This window comes from Mandrillus leucophaeus, unplaced genomic scaffold, assembly GCF_000951045.1.
Source record: "Mandrillus leucophaeus isolate KB7577 unplaced genomic scaffold, Mleu.le_1.0 Scaffold792, whole genome shotgun sequence".
NCBI lineage: Eukaryota > Metazoa > Chordata > Mammalia > Primates > Cercopithecidae > Mandrillus > Mandrillus leucophaeus.
Genome location: NW_012108608.1, coordinates 1,071 through 25,525, shown reverse-complemented (window position 1 = coordinate 25,525; position 24,455 = coordinate 1,071). Strand labels below are relative to the sequence as shown.

Here is a 24,455-nt window from a genome sequence, read left to right as displayed (position 1 = left end):
GCTAAGGATATTGCTTTTCCTTCTTGTATAGAGTGAGTGTCTTTACCGTGGGAATTTAGTCTTCTGCTTTTGGGAAACAACTGAAAGGTGAGAATGATCTTTCTTGCACCTGCTGTTTTTCAGTTTAAATAGTTGATGTGCCAGAGTGCTATATTTTTAACTTCTTCAAGCCAAAACTATGCTCTGCTTTAAAAAGATACATCCCCCAAAACACCAAGGAAATACTCATTAATAAAATTATGTCAAGTGATAAATAAAAATTTAAAATATCACTAGACTAATGACCAAGGCATGTTTGTATACATTTTAACTCAATAGTTAACCAGAATAAGTTTTGCCAGTGAGTTATTTCAAATTCAAATAAAAGAGAATTTTCATATTATATGAACCATCTCATGGAGTAGAAATGTTAATGTACTAGTTATTTTATTTTTAAAAACATGATGATTGCAGTTGATGAAAAAGATAAAACTATTGTTCAAGTATTCATAATTTTTTTAAATCTTGTAAAATAAGAAAGAGAATACTTTCTTAACATTATCAGAAATATCTGATTAGTATTCCTGTTAGGGATAGGAACAAGATAAGGATACCCGCTATTAACATTTTTACTTACCATTATCCTGGAAGTTTCTAGCAACTGCAGTAACATGCATCTAAAATAAAACGTGTACTTATTGGGAAGGAGATACTTTCTCCATTATTTTTAGATGATATACATACATGCCAGAAGACTTGAAAACATCAACTATAAGACTCTTAAAAATTATTTTAACTAGCTGGATATAATTAATAAATAATTCACTTTTTTATATACCAGAAATATTTCACAACATCATGAAAGAAAAGAAATTATTCACTGTAAATTCAAAACATACACAAAAAGTATCTATTAAAAAGATAGAATAATGCTATTTTCCTAATGGGAGATTAAATGCTCTCAACTCTTTCTATAATAACTTATACATGTAAGAGAATCCCAATCAAACTCTTTCTATAATAACTTATACATGTAAGAGAATCCCAATCATTTTGATAGGATACTTTTCCTTTAGGGAGAGAGAAATGACAGTTTGAAAGAATGTTTCTAAATTGATAGAGAAGATAATTAAGAAGAGGTGAAAGGTAATCACTTGGAAAAAAAAAAATTAGGGCCGGACTAGTGGTCATATGTGATATTAAAGTCTGTTACTTATTCAAGGCTTTAAGCTACCACACTCAGAGTTATAATGACACAAGAATCACTGGCAATGAAAGAAAGCTTTAGACCATAAAATTATTATAAAGTTTGTGTACTTCTTTGAATTAGATAATGCAAAATACTATCAAAAGTGAAACAGTACAAACACTCCCTCATCCTACTGGTGAGAGTGTATACGACAACACGTTCCAGAAAAGGAGATTGGCACTAAGTATACATCAATAGCTTTAAAGGTGGTCATACTCAAAAATTATATTTTTATGAATCTATGCCAACCAAATAAATAATGCAGCCAGTGATTCATATGAAACACTTATAAGCTCCAAAAACATATAATTGTGGAGAAAAAATGGCAACAATAAAAAATCCCTTAGTAAGAGAATGATTAAATACTTTATTGCATATACAAATTTTGGAATATAATGCTCCCATTAAAAACCATTTTTCGAAGAATATTTAATGTCGTGGAAAGATTCTTAGGCTACATGACTAAGAGAAAAAACCAGGAACTATGTCAGTATAACCCTAATTCAGAAAAAAGGAAAGAAGTGGATACTTAAGAAGGACCACCAAGATGTTTATGGTACCTGTTTCTGAAAAGTATAATAATGAGTGGCAGTTATTTCAGTTTTCAGTACTCTTCTGTATCTTCTAAGTGGTGGGGGAAAAAATCATGTTCTAAAATCACAATCATTAAAATAAAACATCAAATGCGAGATGTGGTGGCTCATACCTGTAATCCCAGCACTTTGGGAGGGCAAGGCGGGCAGATCACTTGAGACCAGGTGTTCAAGACCAGCCTGGTCAATATTGCGAGACCCCATCTTTACTACAAATACAAAAACTAGCCAGTTGTGGTGGCACGTGCCTGTAATCCCAGCTACTCAAGAGGTTGAGACAGGAGAATCACTTGAACTCAGAAGGCGGAGACTGCAGTGAACCAAGGTCGTGCCACTGCACTTCAGCCAGGGCAACAGAAGGAGACTGCCTCAAAACGAAAACAAAAACAAAATGAAACAAAACAAAACAAACAAACAAATCTCAAAGAATATATGCAACTCTAAAATTAAGGGGATGCAGAAGCCTTACTTGGAACTTACAAATAAATCAATAGACCAAACATATCCTGACTTGCCCATATGGACCTGAGCTTATATACCTACCAATTCCCAAACTAAGTAACAAAAATAACTTAAGATTTAAATCTTGGTCACTAGTTCTCGTTCTCTCGCTCATTCGGTCTGTCTTTCTCTCTCTCTCTTTCTCTTTCTCTCTCTCTGTTTCTCTCTCTCTCTCTTTTTCTCTCTCTTTCTCTCTCTCTCTCTTTTTTTTTCTTAAGCCAGGGTCTGCTGTGTCACCCAGGCTGGAAGGCAGTGGCGATCTCAGCTCACTACAGCCTTGATCTTTCAGACTCAAGCAATCCTCCCACCTCAGCCTCCCAAGTAGCTGGGACTACAGGCTGGTTTTTATAGAGATGGGATCTCTCTGTGTTACCCAGGCTGGTCTGGAACACCTAGGCTCAACCAATCCACCTGCCTCGGCCTCCCAAAGTGCCGGGATTACAGGTGTCAGCCACTGCACCTGGACCCTATTTATTTAAGTCCTATTATGAGAAGTTCTTTCCAAGTGCCACAAACTAATTTGGTATGATGGTACAGTATGGTGTGACATCACATGATATTTATAGTATGACATGGTACTTACAGCATGGTATATCTGGCATGGATTGAAATGGTATGCATTCCGTGGGAAAGCCTATTAATAAAGTGGCAGAAATTTTTTATATTGTAAAAGCAATATAATATTATTATAGAAAGTTGGAGATCATAAGAAAATAATTACATATGTAATATGGCATCACAATAGAACAACGTATATTATCTTTTAAATTTTCTTCTCATGCTTTATTATGTATATGTATATTTTAACTCTGACACTTAAAATTTTTAATGTGTGTATGTTTGTATCCTGCTTTTGAACTTGTTATAATATAATAAACACTTTCTATGTTGCCACAATCTTTATTTTTTTAATGACTACATATTTTTATTAAGTAAATATTTTCTATTTTAAATTACTTTCTGTTGGACAATCAAGTTGTTTTCTTTCAAATTTTCAACAAAGTCCTTTCAGCCAGTCACCTAGTACATAATTTTAATGAAAATCCCAATTTACATTCGTACCTAATCTGTATATTTATATACTGACTACAATGGGTTGGTTGATGTTTATATGACCAATATTTGAGCAAATGGAAATACTCGTAAAAAGAAATTTATTTAAAAGGAATTAACTTTTAAAAACTGTAGTTTACCTTGAAGCTTTTACACTAAGAGACAGGAGTCTACCATATATACAGTTAGCTGTCTGACAAATGTTTTTTACTGAAAATTAAATTCATACTAATTCTTCTGAAGGTAAACCAAAAAAAAATACAAAATTGGGAAGACGGAAAACCTTTCATCACCTCCTTTTCCTCATCAAATTGTTATCTAAATGCAATAAAGTAATCTTATAAACTCTACCAAAAATTACAGGTTGCATGTTTTGGTTTGACTTGTATACCCTTAGAATAAAAGGTAGTGAGATGCCTAAATCATTTTTCTTTGTAACTTGTCATGCCTAATCCTAATTTATCAAGACAAATGCTTTAATCTCTTTACTCTTAAAAAAAGGTAAAAGCAGATTTATGTAAAATTAGTTTCGTTGTAAACAACTCACTCTCAAAACAATATCTAAGACCTCTGCTGCTCCTAGCTTGTTCTTTTGTTCTTTCTGCACAATCATACAACTGAACACCATACCCCCCAAAAAAGTCATCTTACTTATATTTTAATAGCTAGATTGAGAAAAAAAAGAAAGGGTAATTGAAATAAATATTATTAAAAGGAGTTAGTATTTGTTAAGTTAAACTTGTACATATAGCAAAACTAAAACTGGTACGGTTTTCTGGGAAAACTTTTCTTGAGCTAACTTCCAGAACAGCAGAAAATCCAGCTGCCTGGGTTACTTGAGATAAAAATGGATTCACACTTAGGCAAAAGGATGACAGAAGTGAGGTGATAATTAAATGGCATAGCTGTTAAATGGTGATGCTCAACCTCTCTCCTCTGGCAGGGATGGCACATAGAATTCTACTGCTAACTGCATTTCATGAACTGCATTTTAGTGTGGAGGCCTATAAAAAGCAAACAGTATAAGAAGCAAGATCTCAATTGTTATCTGTGCTTTTTGCTGCTGAACAAGTTAGCGCTCTGGCTAACTTGTGCTACTCCAGTTCCTCTGGGATTTCATGCTCCATCATCCTTAGAGGAAGATTTGGAGTATAGAATCTGTTGACATCTTAGTTCTGGGGGAATAGGTTCTGAAGAGAAAAGACAAGAAAAGACAAGTCAAGAAAGCCCCTGTGTTGAATGGAAATGGTGAGAAGGGAAAAAGTTAAAAAAAAAAAGAAAAAGAAAGAGGAAAAGAAAAGAAAGGAAGCAAGGAGGAAGGAGGGAGGGGGAGAGAGAGGAGAGGAGAGGAGAGGAGAGGAGAGGAGAGGGAAGGAAAGAAAGAAAGCACATGTGGGAATCAGAATTATTGACCATAGAGAAATTTGATGTGCACGTGAATCTTTTTGGAAAGAAACCGTCTGTGTGTCCGTGTTTCAAGATTCACTATTATAGTCCTTCTCGAAACTGAGAGAAACATTAGAGGTCATTCCAGAACAACCCCAAGGCTCATGTCCTCTTTAAACATATAACATTTGCTATCAAATACTTGAAACCTCTTTTCCAGAACAACCAATCCTAATTATATCAACAAATTATTATTACTATAGAATTTGAATGTCCTCCTCATTTCCCAAATCCTTGTTAATATTGTCTGGATAGTCAAATTCATCTGTTTCTTTCTTGAAGAAGCACTCCCAGAAATGGGCAGATCCCTCCAAGGACAGCTCACTGGTATACAGTTAGGCAGGACTGGCTATTCTCTCCTTTCAGACTCTGTGGGCATGTTTAGATTTGATAGTATATTAAGACATGTTACCTACCCCTCCTGAAATAATACAAAAAGTATGTTGCACTTAATGGAAATATGTAAATGAGAAGGTACAAACTCAAATGAGTTCCAGCAGGTAGGCAGGTAGCAGACGTGTGTTGTCATCCAGTAACTCTAAGGTGTGGCAAGGATTGCAGTAACCTAGAGAGCACATAGCATCCTTAAAGTCATGCAGGCCCATTTATGTCTTTAAACACCATGGTGGACAAGGGAAACACTGAATTCACCCACAGTCTGCCAATTTGCTACCACTGTGCCTCAAGCTAGGCCATCTACTATTCCTTTTGTGCTGAGCAAATAATACATGGCATGCTCCAAAATAAACTCTTTAGAAAAGGAAGCATCTCACTACAAAATAACTGATCATTTATTTTAAATCTTTCAGAAATAACTTTTCAAATGATGTGAAGCCTTTTGTGACATTTGGATGTTGGTTGACATCTCTTTTTCCAAAGTTCGGAAGACTGTTTATTCTAAAGATATTTATTGTTAATATTAATGTTAACATTTATTCAGCTTACTGTGTGGCAAGCACTATGCTAAGTATTTTGTGCACATGATCTCTGATAATCCTCAGAAAAAGAGACAAAATTGGCACTGCCCTCAACTAGCAAAGTATATACCTTTTGTTACTGTTCTTTCTCTCCTTGTCCCTTTCTGTTTCTCAGTAATGAGACACATTTTTGTAACCCTTAAGACTAAGTTCCAGGCACCTCCATCCTTAGAAATAAACTCATTAAAAATATACTGGTCTATTCTTTAGCTGCTCATAGAGAGTTAAGAAGAAGCTACTCCAATGACTTATTTGTAGAGTGCTTTTGTTCCTAGTTGTCTACACCTGGAGTTTCTATTAATGCACCCTCCCTTTGTATTTTAGACAGAGCTCGGATAGACAGTCCAGCCTCTTCTACTCTCAGGGGCTGTCTAACTGATGGTCAGGAAGAACTCATCCTCCTGCAAGAGAAAGTCAAGAATGGAAAAATGTCTATGGATGAAGCTCTGGAGAAATTTAAACACTGGCAGATGGGGAAAAGTGGCCTGGAAATGATTCAGCAGGTAATATTGGCCCCAGTGTTTTCTGGGACATTCCATAACTTGTGGAGCCCCTAGTTTGTTACTGTTTAACTTTCACAAGGAATGCAGGTAACTGTTCTTTTATTTTTAACTAGCCACTAAGAAAAATACTTCAAGAAATCAATTAAATGTTTGAAAATATCCAGATATTATGTTCACCAGCCATTGATGAAGTCAATCCTCTAACCCAGTATACCAAAGCTAATACCTAATCAGCTTATAATACCTGTCTTTAGTATAGTGAGTGTTTTTTGAATCTCGTTGCTGAAATTAAGTTAAAGCATCTTTACACTGAAGAATGTATTATGTATGCCAGGCTTAAAAGGAAAGGAATGAGACAATGATTAAAATCACACTAAGCAACAGTCCTAAATAAAATGCAATAAGTTGTATCTTCTTTCTCCTTAAACTTTTATTTATATATATGTACACATACACACACATTTACATATGTATGTAAATGTGTGTGTGTGTGTGTGTCAGTCACAATTTGTAGAGAAATACCAAGAATATTAAGTTCAAATAAGCTTGTCTTCTGTAAATATGATTTACCTCCTGAGATGGGATTGGAGGACATGGTTCTGAGATGAGCATGAAAACAAAATATACCACACATTCAGTGAGAGATAACACAGTCATAGTCCCATATTCCATCCCTTTTCACTCCAAAAATATTTTAACAATTTTTTCTTCTTATCAAGGAAATCCCATGCCTTCAAAACCCAGTTCTAGATAGCTGTTTGATTAAACACATTTAATAAGCAAATTTAGGCCAAAGTATAAATAATTGATAATAGCTTAATATTGTAACTTTCCCAAGAGATAATTTTTATTTAAAAGACATTGCTTAGGAAAACATTTTTAAACAATAAAAAAGAATCAAAATAGAGAAATTTCAAACAATACAGTATATAGGCCAGGGGACTTTCCCAGTGCATCTGAGATCGTGCCTTGTTAGGAACCAGCTGTCTCTAAGGGCAGTTATGGTTGTGGGTTTGGCTGAACCTCATCCAGATTTTGTGACACTAAGCAAAGGCAATTATTTTGCCAAATAAATGCTAAAGAATAGTGATTGTAGAGTTCTGCAGGTCTTCATTGTTCATGATTAGAATTACAATATTGCTTCTCAATCATGTCAATGTCATCACCAATACACATGTGTTTAGGTGCAGACCTACAAATCACATTCCTAGCCATGTTAGATTGTATAGATTTTGTTGAATTAAGTCAATTGTATTTCATCCTCCTGACACTCTTAAATAATAACGTTTTCCATTTAGAGTTATCCAACTTAAATATCATTTTGGAAATATTTCACTAGTTGTTTCATTAAACTCTGGTTATTCTTATTTTTATATTTATTGTATATTTATACTTCATCTTGTTTTAGGAAGAATTTAAGGTGCTTCATACTCACTACTTAGAGATTGATCTGACTCACCTAATAATAAGGTGGTAGTGGGACAATGAATATTGTTCATGTTTATTTTAAAAATATATATTTTTAAAATAAAGGCTGAAAGATACTAAGATTACTTTCCATAAGCAACAAAGTTTAACGACTTGGTCTGAATTCTGTCAGAGGAATCAGTCAGTCCTTAACATAAGGGACTTGGCCAAAATCCAAACAACAAAAAGATGAATATTCCTCCTGTTTATTCAACACACACACATGCAAACAAATAGGCATTCCTATGTACTTTTCAGTATTTTTCTTGCAGCTTGCAAAAGTATTTGTTTGTATCCTATGAATATAAATGAAGTTATCAGAGGTAACTGAAATCATATTATCACTGATGAAGGAATTATCCTAGGAAACTAAGAAAGAAAATGGCACAAACATGGAGTTAATAGTGGAAACTGGTTTCCAGAATAACTAAGAATCATGTTGAATCCCTGGCATTGAAGATGAAATGGTGGAGAAGGGAAAACCTTGCCCTTCACTCTCCTCACTCCTACTCACAGTCACGGAGTGCCTGAAGAAGAGTTTGGCACCACTGGTAGGAGAGATCTGTAAGGCAATGGAAACAACTAAATAGGAAAAGTGGTTTCTAAGTTTCCAGGAAGATCCTAAGGAAAGAGTGCTACTCTCAAGTTCTGTTCTAAAACAAGATTATTAAATGTTAGCTTGTTTTACATTTTGCTTAAAAAGATAATGTTCAATATTTGGAATTAAAGAAAGATCACAGATGTGCTAAGAAGAAGAATCCTGTTATGTTCATCTGCTTTTAAGTCTCTGATTTTTAGAATTAGAACACTGGGAAGGAATGTGCCATACAGGGGCTGGAGATGGACTCAGGCAGCAGCAAACCATCACTGTGTAACCCTTCTGCTTTTGGACACCAAATAGCAAATATAGACCCCACAAGCATTGGGTTGGGAAAACAGCTTCCCAAGAATTGCACCCTAGGATCCGATCTTGACTCTACTACTTATAATTATGATTTGGGAAAGTTACTAACCTCTCTGTACCTCAGTTTCCATATCTACAAAATGGAATGACGACATTTTACATCCACTTCATTAAGCTGTGAGAATTAAGTAAGATAACATATGGAAAGTATCAAGGATGGCAATTGAGACATCATAAGTAGCAAATAATATCAAGTAGCGGCATTGGTATTGCTAATAGTAGTTGATGTTTTCATCTTGATCCATAAAAATTTGAAAATCATAACTATGTCCTGGTTGTTTCTACATTAAGGAGAAGTTACGACAACTACGAGATTGCATTATTGGAAAAAGGCCAGAAGAAGAAAATGTCTATAGTAAGTAAGATTTTCTTGCTGCTAGAGTGATTAAGTTGAAAATTCAGGGACTATGGAGATGAATGGGCCTGAGTTCAAATCGAAACCTCAACAATTCCCAGCTGTCTAACCTAGAGAGGGTCTTAATCTCTGGTAGTGAAATTCCTTGTCTGGAAAATACACATCTATAATTATATATGCATCTGAGGGTGCTTGTGTGAGTTAACATAAAAAATACTTATCATATTCTCTGGTTCATAATGAAAGTTCATAATGAACCAGAGACTATAAGTATTTTGTATGCTATAAATATAATAAATGCTTGTTACTCTCTTTCTTTTGATGTCTATGTAAGTTGCAAATAGGACAACTCTACTCAATTTTTTAATAATCCATTATATAAGAAATCAAGGCTGGGTGTGGTGGCTCACACCTGTAATCCCAGCACTTTGGGAGGCCGAGGTGGGTGGATCACTTGAGGATAGGAGTTCAAGACCAGCCTGGCCAAATGGTGAAACCCTGTCTCTACTAAAAATATAAAAATTAGCCAGCCATGGCAGTGCATGCCTGTAATCCCAACTACTCGGGATGCTGAGGCAGGAGAATTGCTTGAACCCCCCAGGAGGCACAGAGGTCGCAGTGAGCCAAGATCACACCATTACACTCCAACCTGAGTGACAGAGCAAGACTCAATCTCAAAAAAAAAAAAAGAAATCAAATGATTAAAGAGACATGCTTTTGAATAAGTTAAAATATTAATACAGTGAGTTCTCACAATTGTCAACATGTGTATCATTTTTAAATTTCTAATAATTGAAAGTTGCTCTGGCAGTGGAGGTTAGGGGAGGGGATACTCTATATTAAGCCAAACATTATTAAAATGGTAAAATTTTGCTAAAATAAACAACACATTCAAAAATTAAAAATAAATTATGTTATCACTATCTGACCACTGTTTCCCCAAGACTCTACCCCTGCACAGATAATTAAAAACTAGCAGCCACTAAAAGAGTGTGAAAGCTTCCATCTCTTCCATTTTCATTAATATTGCATAGCTTTTAGCTAGTCCTTCATGTTGAAATTCATTTCTCTTCATATTATACAGTTATGTATTTTTCTAGAGAGAATTCTTTAAGCACCTTAAAATGTTTGTAAAACACAAATATACTTTCTAAAATAATTAAGGTCATAAAGACAGGGCCATCTTATAGGTGACAGACACCTCCATTCTAATATGGATAAGATTAAAATTTTAACAATTTATAAAATTACAAATCATATAAATAATTTTACCAAGGAGCATTAAAAAGCTAACATTTATTATCTCCTATACATTATTGTTTCTTACAATAACTTTATGAGGTGGGCAAATTTCCGATTTACAAAGAAGGAAACTGAGGCCCTGATAAACTAAAAAGTTAGAGGACACACATAAGAAGTGAGAAGCCATTTCTGTTTAATTCAAAATCAATGCTCTTAATTATCGGTGCCTTAATTATGAATCAATTAGTTCTCCTTTCAGTCACACTGGAATAAATAATACTACACAAATCTTTCTATTGCACAAGACACTATTACTGGGCAAATATATGAAGCAAGTGATATTAGGAGGCAAACAATAGGTAGCCAAAGACTATGAATAATTCTAGAGACAAGCAGTACTCATGAGGTGCCTCTTATTATGGCCCAGTTCTCTGCCAGAGGAATATTTCCTGACTATACTCTGAGCAAAGCAAAGAAGTTCTGTTGAACTGAGAAGGCAGAGATCCTAGTTCAGGGCAGCTGAAGCTACTAGAATGTGTGTGGTGGGTCATTGCGAGCAGGTGACTGTGTAGAGAGGTAGCCTAAGAGGTCCATGGGAAGCACTCCACAAGTCTGTGGCTGAGAGATGAGCTGTACCTGTGCAAAGCAAGACAGTCAAGGCATGCAAGACAGCCACTTCTGGGGCATTGAGAGCAAAAGAGAGACACTAAAGGTTGAGCAGAGTTGAGGAAAAGCCAGCCTGGGAATTTTTAAGTTCTGGCACTGTCAAATTAGGGAGATCTTAACACCTCTTTAAAATATCTGACATTCTGCTGTGACACCCAAAAGGTGTAATGAGTAAGGACCAGGATTTAGAGTAAGATCTACTCTGGACATGCCCTAACAAAATCTCAAACCAAGCCCCAACAAGATCTATACTGGAGACAAGAGTTTGTAGGCTGACTGAATCTACAAACTCAGGGCCTTAAAAAGAAAATACCTCGGGCACAAAAAGCCCACAGTGAAAAAGAATAAAATTAAGTCTATACAAGTTCTTGCCAGTAATTGAGCTGCCTACTAAAACGAGAACATACTGTCATCAGAAGAATATTCTAGAAGCCAGAATATACAACACATTATCTATAATGTCCAGTATTCAATTAAAAAAAGAAGACATACAAAGAAACAGGAAGCTGTCATCTTAATGAAGAAAAAGAAAGTATAGACGGAACCTGAGATGTTGGATGTTGTTGATCTTAGCAAACAGACTTTAAAGCACCTCTTATAAACACTGAATTAGTGAAAAATGTGGTTTTAAGGAGGGAATAAATAGAGAATCTCAGCAGAAAAAAAAAATGAAACTATATAAGAACCAAGTAGAAAGTATAGAAAGTAAAAGTACAATAAAATAAATAAAAATTAATCAGATGAACTTATTATCAAATTGGAGATAACAAATTAAGAGTTAGTAAACAAAATTAAGACAGACCAATAGAAATTATCCAATTTGATTTTTAGAGAGATTAAAAAGACTTCAAAAATGAACAGAGTCCCAGCAACATTTAGGACAATATAATGCATTCTAAAATGCATATAATTAGAACCCATAAGGAGAAAAGAGTGAAAAGAGGCAAAACATTGTTTAAAAAATGATGACCAAAACCTTGCCAAATTTAATGCAAACCACTTGCATGTTGTTGAAAAAACTTTTAAAAAATAAAATTAGCATAATTGTTAAAAGAAGGACTTCTAGGCGATTTATTTTCAAGCTGCTTTAAGCCAAGGTAAAAAGAAATTCTTGAAAGCAGCCAGAGGAAACACACGTTACATATAAAGGAAAAAAAATTCAATAATTTATTATCAGAAGCAAAAGAGGATTGACAACAAGACAATAACATCTTTAAAGTCCTAAAAAATGACCACTTAGAATTCTAAATCCAGAGGAAATATACCTCAAAAATGTGATAAAATAAAGACATTTAAGATAAATGAAATGAGATAATTCACAGCAAAATTACAGTAGAATAAATGCTTAAAAATATCATACAAGGTGAAGGAATGTTAACAAACAAACTCAGATTCTCACCGAGGGAATCTGTGGGAAAAAGAATACTGAAAATTATAGAAAGGAGGTAGATATAAAATATTACGTTTTCCTTTTTCTCATCAATTACTTCAAAGACAACTGTTTAAAGCAAAAATAATAAAACTTAAGTTAGAAGTTCTATAATATGGAGAAGGAAATATGAAAACAATCATGCAAAGGACAATGGAGGCAGATAAATAAAATTATGTGTTTCCAAAATTGTTATGTGGTGAAGTGTAAAGATTCAGTTATAAAGTAGGAAGTGGAGAGGGTAAAGTAAGAAGTATGATGTGTCAACTATAAGGCACGAAGTACTAAGGGGTATACTACTGTCTCAAAATCTAAGTTAAAGATGCATATTTTATTTTAAAAATAGAAAGAAATCAGTTTAAAAAATAGATAAGAAGTATACTTAGGAAACTCATAGAGGAAATAAAATAGATTATTTTAAAAAACTGTTTGAGTCACCAAAAATAAAGCAGGAAAGTAGAAAAAGAGGACTATAAACAAAATGGGTAAGTGAAGAACCAAGAACAAGATGGTAGTATTTAACTAAGCCATACCATAATTATATTAAAGGTGACTGAGTTAATTGCTTCCTTTTAAAAGCAGACATTTTCAGACTGGAAACGAAAGCAATATCCAATATTATGCTGTCTAAAAGACATGTATTTTAGATATAAAACACAGATAATTTGAAAGTAAAGTATGGTAAAAAAAAGTATGACAATAGTAATAATCATAAGCATAAGAAAGCTGGCATGGATATATGAACATAAGATAAATTTCAAAATAGAGAGTATTACAAAAGATAAACAAGGATATTACATACAGATAAAAAGGCAGTTCACTAGAAAGATAGAGCAATTCTAAATATCTGCATAATATAAAGTAATTTTATATTATATATTTGAATTTTACTAAAACTCCTGAAGCAAAATCTGACAGTACTCGGAGATGTTTTCACTTCTTTCTTACTAATTAATAGAACAAATAGACAAAAATCAGTAAAGATACAGAAGACCTAAACAACATTATCAGCTAACTTGACCCAATTGACATTTACAAAAAAATTTTTTAAGTCAGAATACATATTTATTAAAGGTATACATGGAGGTTCACCAAGATGAAACATAGGCTAGATGATCAAAAAAGTTTAAGTAAACTTCTAAAGACTGAAATCTTCAGAGTATATTCTCTAAAAGATTCCAGTCTTTTAGAATCTTATATTCTCTTACCACAACAGAAGTAAATTAGAAATCAGTTAGGAATTATATATCTAGAACATCTCCCAATATATTTAGGAATTAAATATAACATTCAAAATAATATGAGGGTCAAATAAGAAATCATAAGAAAGTATTTCAACCTGAATAGTAATGAAAAAAACATATCAAAATTTGTAGAATGCAGGTAAAACAAGTATGTAGTTAACAGTTAACTAAAGGGAAATGTATTACTATAAGTATTATATTAGAAAATAACAAAAAGCTTGAAGTCAATGATTTAAGTTTCCACTTTAGAAAAATAGAAAATGAAAAGCAAACCTTGAAAAAGAGGTAAGAAGAGAGAAATAATTAAGATCAGAAATCAGTAAAAAAGGAAAGAGATAAACAAAAAGAAAATAAAATCAAAAGCAAGTTGTTTGAAAACATAAATAAATTTGATAAGCCCATGGGAAGAACGATCAAGGAAAAAAAAAAGACAACAAGATACCTAAATTAGGAATTAAACTGGGTTACTACAACAGATCCTACAGACATTAAAAAGATACTAAGGGCCTGGTGTGGTGGCTCTGGCCGGGTACGGTGGCTCATGCTTGTGATCCCAGCACTTTGGGAGGCCGAGGCAGGTGGATCACCTGAGGTCAAGAGTTCAAGACCAGCCTGGCCAACATGATGAAACCCTGTCTCTACTAAAAATACAAAAAATTAGTGTGGCACGGTGGCATGCGCCTGTAATCCCAGCTACTCCGGAGGCTGAGGCCAGAGAGTCGCTTGGACCTAGGAGGCGGAGGTTGCAGTGAGCCAAGATTGCTCCACTGCACTCCAGTCTGGTTGACAGAGCAAGACTCCATCTCAAAAAAAAAAAAAAAAGATACTAAGAAAATATATAATTAACTTTCTGCCAATACATTTAACAACTTAGACCAAAAAGGACAAATTACTTGGAAAAAAACTTGCCAAAATTGACTCAAAAGATAAAATTCCACACTCCTCTGAGTATACCTCTTTGTACAATTCTCACTTTTAGAACTTTGTTAATATTTTGCATATTCAGTAAATGAAGACAAGGCAGAGATAGGCAAAATGGAATATAGGCAAAAAAAAATGTATTATGGATAATGAGAGCCAGGTTTTTTATTGTCTGAGAAATCAGTTATAATTAAGGAAAGAAGAAGGGCTAGAATGACTGTTATGGTATTGCACTGGAATTGGAAGTAAAAGTATAACAAATAATTACAGAGAGATAGATATAGAAATATGGTTGTGTGTACAAGTATGTATATTTCTTTAACTCTTTCAGCTAAGAGGACCTAGAGGTAGTGACAGCCCAGCACCAAAGAGCACATCTAGTACCCACGTCTTAGTTTATGAAAACAAATGGCCCATAAGCATGTGAAAAGACGCTAAATATCATTAACCATTAGCAAAAACAAATTCAACTACAATGATATACCAATACACAAAAAGTATAATGAATTACCATTTCAGAAGACTGTCAGTTAGGATGTGGAACTGGATATGCATTGTATGCATTGCCTATGGGAATATAAAGTGCAGTGATAACTGTGGAGAAGTCAAATATGCACTTACCATATGATCTAGTCATTCCATTCCAGGTTTTTTTCCAAAACAAATAAATGCCTGTGTTCACACGAAGACTTGTTCACAAAAGTTCACGGCAGTTTCATTCATAATATCCAAACTGGAAACAATTAAATGGGGCTATTACAACATATGCAAATGTCCAATAGAAGAATACATGATTATACTGTGATACATTTATACTGTGGAATACTATTTAGCAATAAAAAGGAATACTTACTATTGTAACAATAATATAAATGAATCTCACAAACATTACACATACTGAGTGAAAGATAACAGACAAAAAGGATGGCTCAGACACAAGGGAATCAGACACAGGAATACTACATGCTGTGGTATTCCATCTATCTGGAATTCTAGATAAAACTAATCTAGACACAATTATAGAAGTAGAAATTGTTAGGGGTGGTGAATATCCAGGTTACCAGCAGCAAATCCATACAGGTCTGCAGCAACCTCAATTCTTGTCTCCTCAGAAGAAAGAGTTTGACAGAGGGGCATAAGGCAGAAAAAGAGACTGAGGCAAGTTTCAGAGCAGGAGTGGAAGTTTGTTAAAAAGCTTTAGAGGAGGAAGGAAAGAAAAGTACACTTGAAACAGACCAAAGCAGGCACTGTGGAGGTCAAGTTCCCTGTTTAACCTTGATCCTAAGACTTTATATGCTGGCCAACTTCCAGCGTCTTGCACACATTTCCCTTCATTCTTCCCTAAGATTGAGCTGCCCACATGCACGGTGTCCTCCTTACACGTGGGAGGTGAGCATGCGCAGTGTGTTCAGAAAGTTGTATGCATCCCCACCTGAGGCTTTCTTTTCTTTTCCAGTGTAATGCCCCTGGAAGGTCATACTCCACCGTTTTGTCTCAATGTGCATGCTGGAGCTCACTCACCTAATTCCTGAGAATTTATTGGAAGTTAATTACCAATTTCAAGTGTTTTTATCTGATTGGAAAATTGCCTCTGCCTGGCATCTGTGATGAGACAACTCTGGACTTTAGTAAGACAACTCTGGACCATCAGCAAATTGCCTCCCCACTTTAGTGAGACAACTCTGAACCATCAGCAAATTGCCTCTCCCTGGCACAGGCTGCCAATTATCATTTTTAGAAAGGCAGTATGATAACTGCCGAACCATCACCTGATGGTCGCCTGACATTCCTGGTGGGTGATATGGAGCCCTCTCCTGCCTCACTCATGCCTGGCTAGCTACCTACTGCAACAAAATCAGATCAGGGGTTGCCATGAGTAATATTTGAGTGAAGATTGACATAAGGGGGAATTAGGGAATAAATTATGGAGATAAAAATGATCTCTATCCTAATTAAGTTGGTGAGTACATGGCCACATATATTTCTCAAAAATCATCAACCTCTTTCCTTATAGTTGAATTGTATGTAATTATTCCTGAATAAAGTTGATTTTAAAAAAGAATGAAGTAGCTCAAGCTAGGGGAATATCAAGGCAGGGCAGCAAGCTTGTGTTAATATCAAACATATCTAAAATCATAATACCTTGAGACAAAGGTTGGGAGAGGAAAGGACAAAACTAATAAAAGGCATGGTTTCACTCACAGTAGCTGGAGGTAGAGAAATTTGGGGTTGATATTTTTAGATCAGATTGTGAGATTTCATGGCGACCTCAAAGACAAGAAGTAGTCCAACAATGAAAAAAGAAGCGAGAAAGAATTTAAGATAAATATTGAAAAAACTCAGTAGAACATGCTTTTTTTTTTTTTTTTTTTTTTGTCTTCTAGATAAACTCACCATTGTGCACCATCCAGTTGGTAAGTGCTTGGTATTTATTGAAGGATCAAAGACTAAAACAAAGTACAGAGTAAATCAATTTCAGTATTAATGTAAACCTAATGCGACTAGGCAAGTCAGTGTAAAAATACACATAGATCTTGTATTTATATGCAAAAAGACTTGACATCCAAAATAAACGTGAAGCAACTATAAAATAGAAACACTGAAGGCATCATAACATAATAAAAGGACCGTGAGTTTGGAATTCTTGATTGATCCTGCTGTTCCTAACTTACTAATTGTGACCTATGGCAAGTCACTTAAGCTCTGTGGGCCTCGGTTTTCTCATATGCAAAATGTAGATAAGCATCGTACCATGGGGAATTGCTATAAAGACTGATAATGATATATGTAAATGGAATCTCGTGCTTGATACTTGGGAGTTATTGATAAAGCAAATGAAATTTGAGAAACACTTGAGAGGGTAATTCATTTCCATTCATTTCCATGTGATGGGGGGATTGTGTGCTGAATACTGGGAGAGTAAGGAGGAGCTAGAGGTCAGCTAGGGAGCTGTTGAATATTCTAGAAGCAACTGTCCACAGCCTGGACCAAAGCACTGACTGTGAGAATGAAAAAGACATAGAACTGAGCCCTGTGGCTGGGATGAGAAATGGAATACCAGTGATAAAGTCAGGAGGAGCAGTAGTCTAGGAGAACAGGGAGTAGAAGGCACAAGTTTTCATGGAAGTGTGTTTTGTAATTGGCCAATCCTGGTGAACGTGGAAAAGAAAAGGAAGGAGTAATCAAGTGGAGGTGTTGGAAAGATTGTTTCTAAACTCAAGTGACTCCTGGGGGTCCTCAGTATCCTACCCAAGTCAATCCGCATGGGCAGGATAAATTAACAGCACATGCCAAGGGTGCATTTTCAATATCCCCCTTTTATCTTTCTAGTAATTCTTCTTTTCACCCATATCCTACCTTTGTAGAAATCATTTTTAAGAAGTACTGAATAAATGAATCATTGAATTTGTGAATGAAGAAAGAGGTAATAACTAAGTTTGTATTTCTAGGTAAAGAAACTGTCCACAATGAAAATATGTTTCATAACATACCCTTCAGCAATAAGGTAGGTTGTATTTATTTTGATTTCTATAAAATGCAAAGAAATAACTTGGTTAAAAAAGAACACGAGAGCCTTCTATCCTGTCTGTGCTTTTAAACATTCTAACAAATATGAACAAAATAGGTCAGGTGTGCCTTTGTATACAAAATCTATGAGCAGTAATTTAAGGAAATTATTTGGAAAAAAACAAAGAGGGAACTCAAAGGAAAAAGCCACTGAGGCTAAAGTGTGGCTAAATTCAACATGTACAGACCAAAAACATCTTAGAGGAATTATCAATACATGTGTTTTAACAATAGAAATATAGTGAGTCTACTGTGTTTGAATCACAATGTATATAGTCCTTAAACACTAGGACGTTAGTAGGGAAAATATAGCCCCAAAATATTATTGATTTAAATATGCATTACTTCACATCCTAGAGTTAACTGAAAATAAACTGCTAACGAGAAGCTAATGATGACACTAAGCAAAGACAGCAGCAACGGAAAACCAAGACCAATTCAAGACCACACTGATAATGTCCTGACTACAGTTTTTCTTCATAAAAATAACGTTATTCCAATTATCTGCATATATGATGTAACACACTTGCACTGCTACCAAGGGTCATGTAGCAGCTGGATTTCTTGCTAAAATCCTAAATTAGAGTCTTTGCTAAGTTCTTATAATGAATTTTAATTTTCCAAAGTTTAAGAACCCTTTAAGCTCCTTGTATATTTCAAATAAGTCATAAGTAATCATAAAATCATTCACCCTTAAAAACTAATTGAAGTATTTGCATTCCGTATTCTTCTGTAGCCCACCACCAAGCTGTGTGTATGTGTATATATGTATACACTATTTAATATATATACTATAGACTCATTAAACTCATTCGAATGTAGCAAAATTGTGGGGTGCACTATGGCCTTAGAGCTCATGAAAATATGAACCAAAGATTCTTCTATAAGAGCTGAAGAACTACACAAACATGGCATATATTTTGGAGAGAAGATTTTGAATGAGAGGAAAAGAATACACATTCCCAATGCTTAAACTGTTCTCCTTCAAAATGGAAAGAAAATTTGAATTCAAGGACTTGGGCGCAGTTGAAATTTACAATGATTCTGTTTTCTTTTAAAATGGAAGATTGTCTTGCCAGTTGTCTCTGCAAAGCTGTTTTTCCATGGCTATGAAAGGCAACTATAACTTTGTCATATTTCTTTGTTCAACCTTAAAATAGAGACAAATTGAGAAATGCTAGCTGTGTATCTTTTTCTTTTTTCAGCTTCCTGCTCAGCCCCAAGTTGAAAAGGAATTTGGTTTCTGTTGCAAGAAAGATCACTGAAGAAGGTAAAATATTAGCTATGTATATTTTTTAGAAAACCTAAAGCAGCGTTGTTAGGGACTTAAAGGAATCATTTGTCTAAAAAACAGAATTCTTTAAATATTTCATTGTCTTTTTCCTGAAAGGATTAACATGTATTTTTCAAGCTAAAGGTTATTGCTCTGTAGAAAGATTTATGTATAGGGGTGATTTAATGCCAACTAAGCAATTTAAATTGATGAGCTATTACTCACTAATACATTTCCTATTATCTCATTTCCAGGTTATTATAATGAAACTCAAGAATCTACGGACATTTTGCTTTCAGGGTGAAGCAAGCTTGCATTTGGATTGCCTGCTCTCTTTAGAGCAAATCCATACTATGAAAGCAGAAACAAACCTTCAGGTTTCAGAATTTGTTATTGGCAGAATTTATTGGCATTATACCTGCTTCATATGGGTATATTAATATTAAAACACAATACCATAGAGTAATTGCATTATGTGAAAATTCTTGCATTTTACAATGCGCTTCACCACTGAAGCAGCTAATTTCCATTTTGAAAATTAAAAGAAAACAGCACAGAGAAGTTAAATGCTGTGTAGCAAAGTTATGGGGTCTGCTTGAGGGCACTAACCTCAACAGATTATTCCTCCTTTCCTTAGAATAACCATGAAAATGCAAATTTACTGAGCACATTTTTGCTTTTTAAGTAGCTGGTTCATTTTCTGAATTTCTCACATTCAGAGTTCTGACATCATGTTTGCAGAAACTTGTCTTACTTAGTGTCTATTTACACGTAACCCTGAAAACATTATTATTTGAAAACTTTTCTTATCTCAAATTAATATACATTTTCACAACCTACCTTTGTATTAAGACTTGCAATTTTATCAACCTATTTCTTAGAAACAATTTACTGGCTTAGAATACAATGCAATTTTATCATATTATAATTTTCATGTACAAATGCCACAAATAAATTGAATGTTTAAAGCTATGTCTGAGTTTTTAAAGTAAATTTATGAGAATTAGCCAATAAAATCACTTCTCGACCTTTTGGCTAAGATCAGGTGGAGTATTGGCCAATAAATTTTTCTGCTTACTGGTTTAAAGGGGGAAGTCTACCAAAAATTGTTTAAAATAAATAAACTTGATTAATATCACTGTATAGGGCTCATATAGTAAACACAACTGATTTTTTTCTAGCTTCTAAACAGTGACATGAATATATATTTAAAGCCATGTTATGAAACACTTGTCATGGGTTTCTTATGACTGTTAACATTCTCAAAATAAGCACAAGTTTTAAAAAATAATATAGTAGCTTGATTAATCCCTAACAAAAAAAGTGCTTTTAATTATGATATTTGGAAATTCAGTCCATAGTTTTACATCCAACCTTTCAAGAACTGGTATGTCCTTTCACCCACTAAGCCTCCATTTCTGTGGGCTGTCCCATCCAAAGATAAGAAAAAGAAATAAGACATTTCCTTGGAGATTTGGAGCATTTCTAAAAGAGCCATAGCCACTGCCAGAAAGGAAAGGCCCAAATGTAAAATCTTCTGAAGATTTTGAACTGAATTTTCAGAGTTTGTATATCTTATCTTTTTCATCATCCCTTCTTCAAATTAAATATATTCCCAAGCCATTACTCCTAACTTAAGCCAAGAGCCATCCCCTTCCTTAGTTTATTAAATTTACCAGCACTCTGAGTTCTAGAGAAGTTTGAACTGATATTGAATGTTATCAAAAGAGTTTTATTTTGAATATTAACTTGCTTATTTTCTACCTAGTCAATTTTCTAGGAAAACAAAGAGGAAGCATTTAAACTGGTAGATTCTTAAGTGAGATAATTAGGCTGCTCCGGACATTTGGCAATATCTGGAGACATTTATTATTTTCATGACTGAGGAAGAGGTGCTTCTGGCATCTAGTATGTATAGACCAGGAATGCTGATAAACATCCTATAATATGCAAGAAAAAGAGTTATCCAGTCCAAACTGTCAAGAGTTTTGAGACTGGGAAACCTTGATTTAGACTATAAAGTAAAATGGGACTCATCCTTAAAGCTATGTTGCTAAAATAAAATCAGTTAACTTTATACAGAATTTTCTGAAGGTAGAAACCCCTATGATAGAATAAGTAAATGTCATTATTCTGAAGTGCATATGGCTTAAGCTTAAATGGATCACTAAAAACAGTATTCAAAAAATGGATGAGTCTAATATATTTTCATGAATCAACATTACAAGTATTCTGCCAATGGAACCTCTAATTTTTAGAAAATGAGAGTATTCTCAGTATTTTTTCGTGACAATGGCCTTGTAATCTGAGTCATTATATTCTATTTGTGCACAAAGTATTTGCTCATCTGAGTTCCTTCTTGTTTTCTCTAATGCTCAGGGTGTCTGATTTTAATAACTGGGACTTACCTGAATTTTCACTTCATACTGCTTTTCTAAAGGATAAATATTTAGAAGAGAGCTCTGCATCATAAGCCTAATTTAGTGAATCCCAGCTGATTAGCACAAAGCTGATATGAGCCCCTATTCACAGCCCTCTCTGTAGCTATACCTGCCAGCTATACTTGTTAGCCTGCTTATTTTGTGGAGTTCAATCTTAAAAATAGGGCAACCACATAAAAGAACGCAAAGGGTAAGATTCTCAATACCTTAGACCTCAAATTTATAAATGATAGTGTATCATTTCATCAATATTCTCATCTTCACAATGCAGATGATAATGTTCCTTACATAATTTTGTGGGTATTTAGTGACATTATGTGTTTAAATGAGCAGTGTACTACTACATTCAAGAGCATGAACTTTGAAGTAAAACCAAGCTAGTTTGAATCTTGTCTCAGCTATGCACTAGCTGTGTGAACAAAGAGTTTTTCCATAACCTGAGCCCTATTTTATCATTGATAAAATGGGAGTAATAATACCAACATTGGTACAAATTGTTTGAGAGTTAAAGGTGGGGAGGACATGTAATTAATTTATCATCCAAGGAGGACACTTCGAATCATAAAATGGAGTACTATTAATGATTACAATGAAAAACCAGGCATAAACTGGAACTGCCTCAGGCATAAACAGAGATGCCTGATCACTCTACTTAAATGTGATGTAAGTTCTTAGAACTTTGGCTCAGCGTAAATGGTCAAGGAAGATAGTTTGCAAGAAATAATCCTCGGAGTCGGGAGCAAAATGGCCGAATAGGAACAGCTCCAGCCTCCAGCTCCCAGTGCGAGTGACACAGAAGACGGGTGATTTCTGCATTTTCAACTGAGGTACCAGGTTCATCTCACTGGGGAGTGCCGGACAATCAGTGCTGGTCAGCTGGTGCAGCCTGAACAGTGAGAGCTGAAGCAGGGCGAGACATCACCTCACCTGCGAAGCACAAGGGGGAAAGGAGTCCCTTTTCCTAGCCAAGGGAAACTGAGACACACAACACCTGGAAAATCGGGTAACTCCCACCCTAATACTGTGCTTTACCAAGGGTCTTAGCAAATGGCACACCAGGATATTATATCCCACACCTGGCCCAGAGGGTCCCATGCCCACAGAGCCTCCCTCATTGCTACCACAGCAGTCTGAGATCTAACTGCAAGGTGGCAGCAAGGCTGGGGGGGGGGCCCCCGCCATTACTGAGGCTTAAGTAGGTAAACAAAGTCAAAGATCAAAAGAGACAAAGAAGGCCATTACATAATAGTAAAGGGATTAATTCATCAGGAAGAGCTAACTATCCTAAATATATATGCGCCCAATACAGGAGCACCCAGATTCATAAAGCAAGTCCTTAGAGACTTACAAAGAGACATAGACTCCCATACAATAATAATGGGAAACTTCAACACCCCACTGTCAACATTACACAGATCAACAAGACAGAAACTTAACAAGGATATCCAGGAATTGAACTCAACTCTGCACCAAGCGGACCTAATAGACATCTACAGAACTCTCCACCCCAAGTCAACAGAATATACATTCTTCTCAACACCACATTGCACTTATTCCAAAATTGACCACATAGTTGGAAGTAAAGCACTCCTCAGCAAATGTACAAGAACAGAAATTATAACAAACTGTCTCTCAGACCACAGTGCAATCAAACTAGAACTCAACACTAAGAAAATCAATCAAAACCACTCAACTACATGGAAATTGAACAACCTGCTCCTGAATGACTACTGGGTACATAACGAAATGAAGGCAGAAAGAAAGATGTTCTTTGAAACCAATGAGAACAAAGACACAACATACCAGAATCTCTGGGACACATTTAAAGCAGTGTGTAGAGGGAAATTTATAGCACTAAATGCACGCAAGAGAAAGCAGGAACGATCTAAAATTGACACCCTAAGATTACAATTAAAAGAACTAGAGAAGCAAGAGCAAACACATTCAAAAGCTAGCAGAAGGCAAGAAATAACTAAGGTCAGAGCAGAACTGAAGGAGATAGAGACACAAAAAACTCTCCAAAAAATCAATGAATCCAGGATCTGGTTTTCTGAAAAGATCAACAAAATTGATAGACCACTAGCAAGACTAATAAAGAAGAAAAGAGAGAAGAATCAAATAGACGCAATAAAAAATGATACAAGGGATATCACCACTGACCCCACAGAAATACAAACTACCATCAGAGAATACAATGAACACCTCTATTCAAACAAACTAGAACACCTAGAAGAAATGGATAATTTCCTGGACACTTACAGTCTCCCAACACTAAACCAGAAAGAAGTTGAATCCCTTAATAGACCAATAGCAGGCTCTGAAATAGAGACAATAATTAATAGCCTACCAACCAAAAAAAGTCCAGGACCAGACGGATTCACAGCCGAATTCTACTGGAGGTACAAGGAGGAGCTGGTACCAATCCTTCTAAAATTATTCGAATCAATAGAAAAAGAGGGAATCCTCCCTAACTCATTTTATGAGCCCAACATCATCCTGATACCAAAGCCTGGCAGAGACACAACAAAAAAGAGAATTTTAGCCAATATCCCTGATGAACATCAATGCAAAAATCCTCAATAAAA

General features: G+C 35.0%; 1 protein-coding gene across 3 annotated transcripts in view; it reads left to right on the top strand.

Annotated features, from left to right (window-relative positions):
• BANK1 (B-cell scaffold protein with ankyrin repeats 1) overlaps nucleotides 1-20,473 on the top strand; it is a 302,892-nt gene extending 282,419 nt beyond the window's left edge. For all 3 annotated transcript variants that reach the window (XM_011967207.1, XM_011967205.1, XM_011967206.1), the window contains 6 exons: nucleotides 6,123-6,301; nucleotides 9,024-9,087; nucleotides 16,974-17,003; nucleotides 18,039-18,094; nucleotides 19,362-19,426; nucleotides 19,684-20,473. In XM_011967207.1, the coding sequence (XP_011822597.1) occupies nucleotides 6,123-6,301; nucleotides 9,024-9,087; nucleotides 16,974-17,003; nucleotides 18,039-18,094; nucleotides 19,362-19,421 (389 nt within the window). In that variant the 3' untranslated portion in view covers nucleotides 19,422-19,426; nucleotides 19,684-20,473. The remainder of the gene's footprint in view (nucleotides 1-6,122; nucleotides 6,302-9,023; nucleotides 9,088-16,973; nucleotides 17,004-18,038; nucleotides 18,095-19,361; nucleotides 19,427-19,683) is intronic.
• Nucleotides 20,474-24,455: the final 3,982 nt, after the last annotated feature.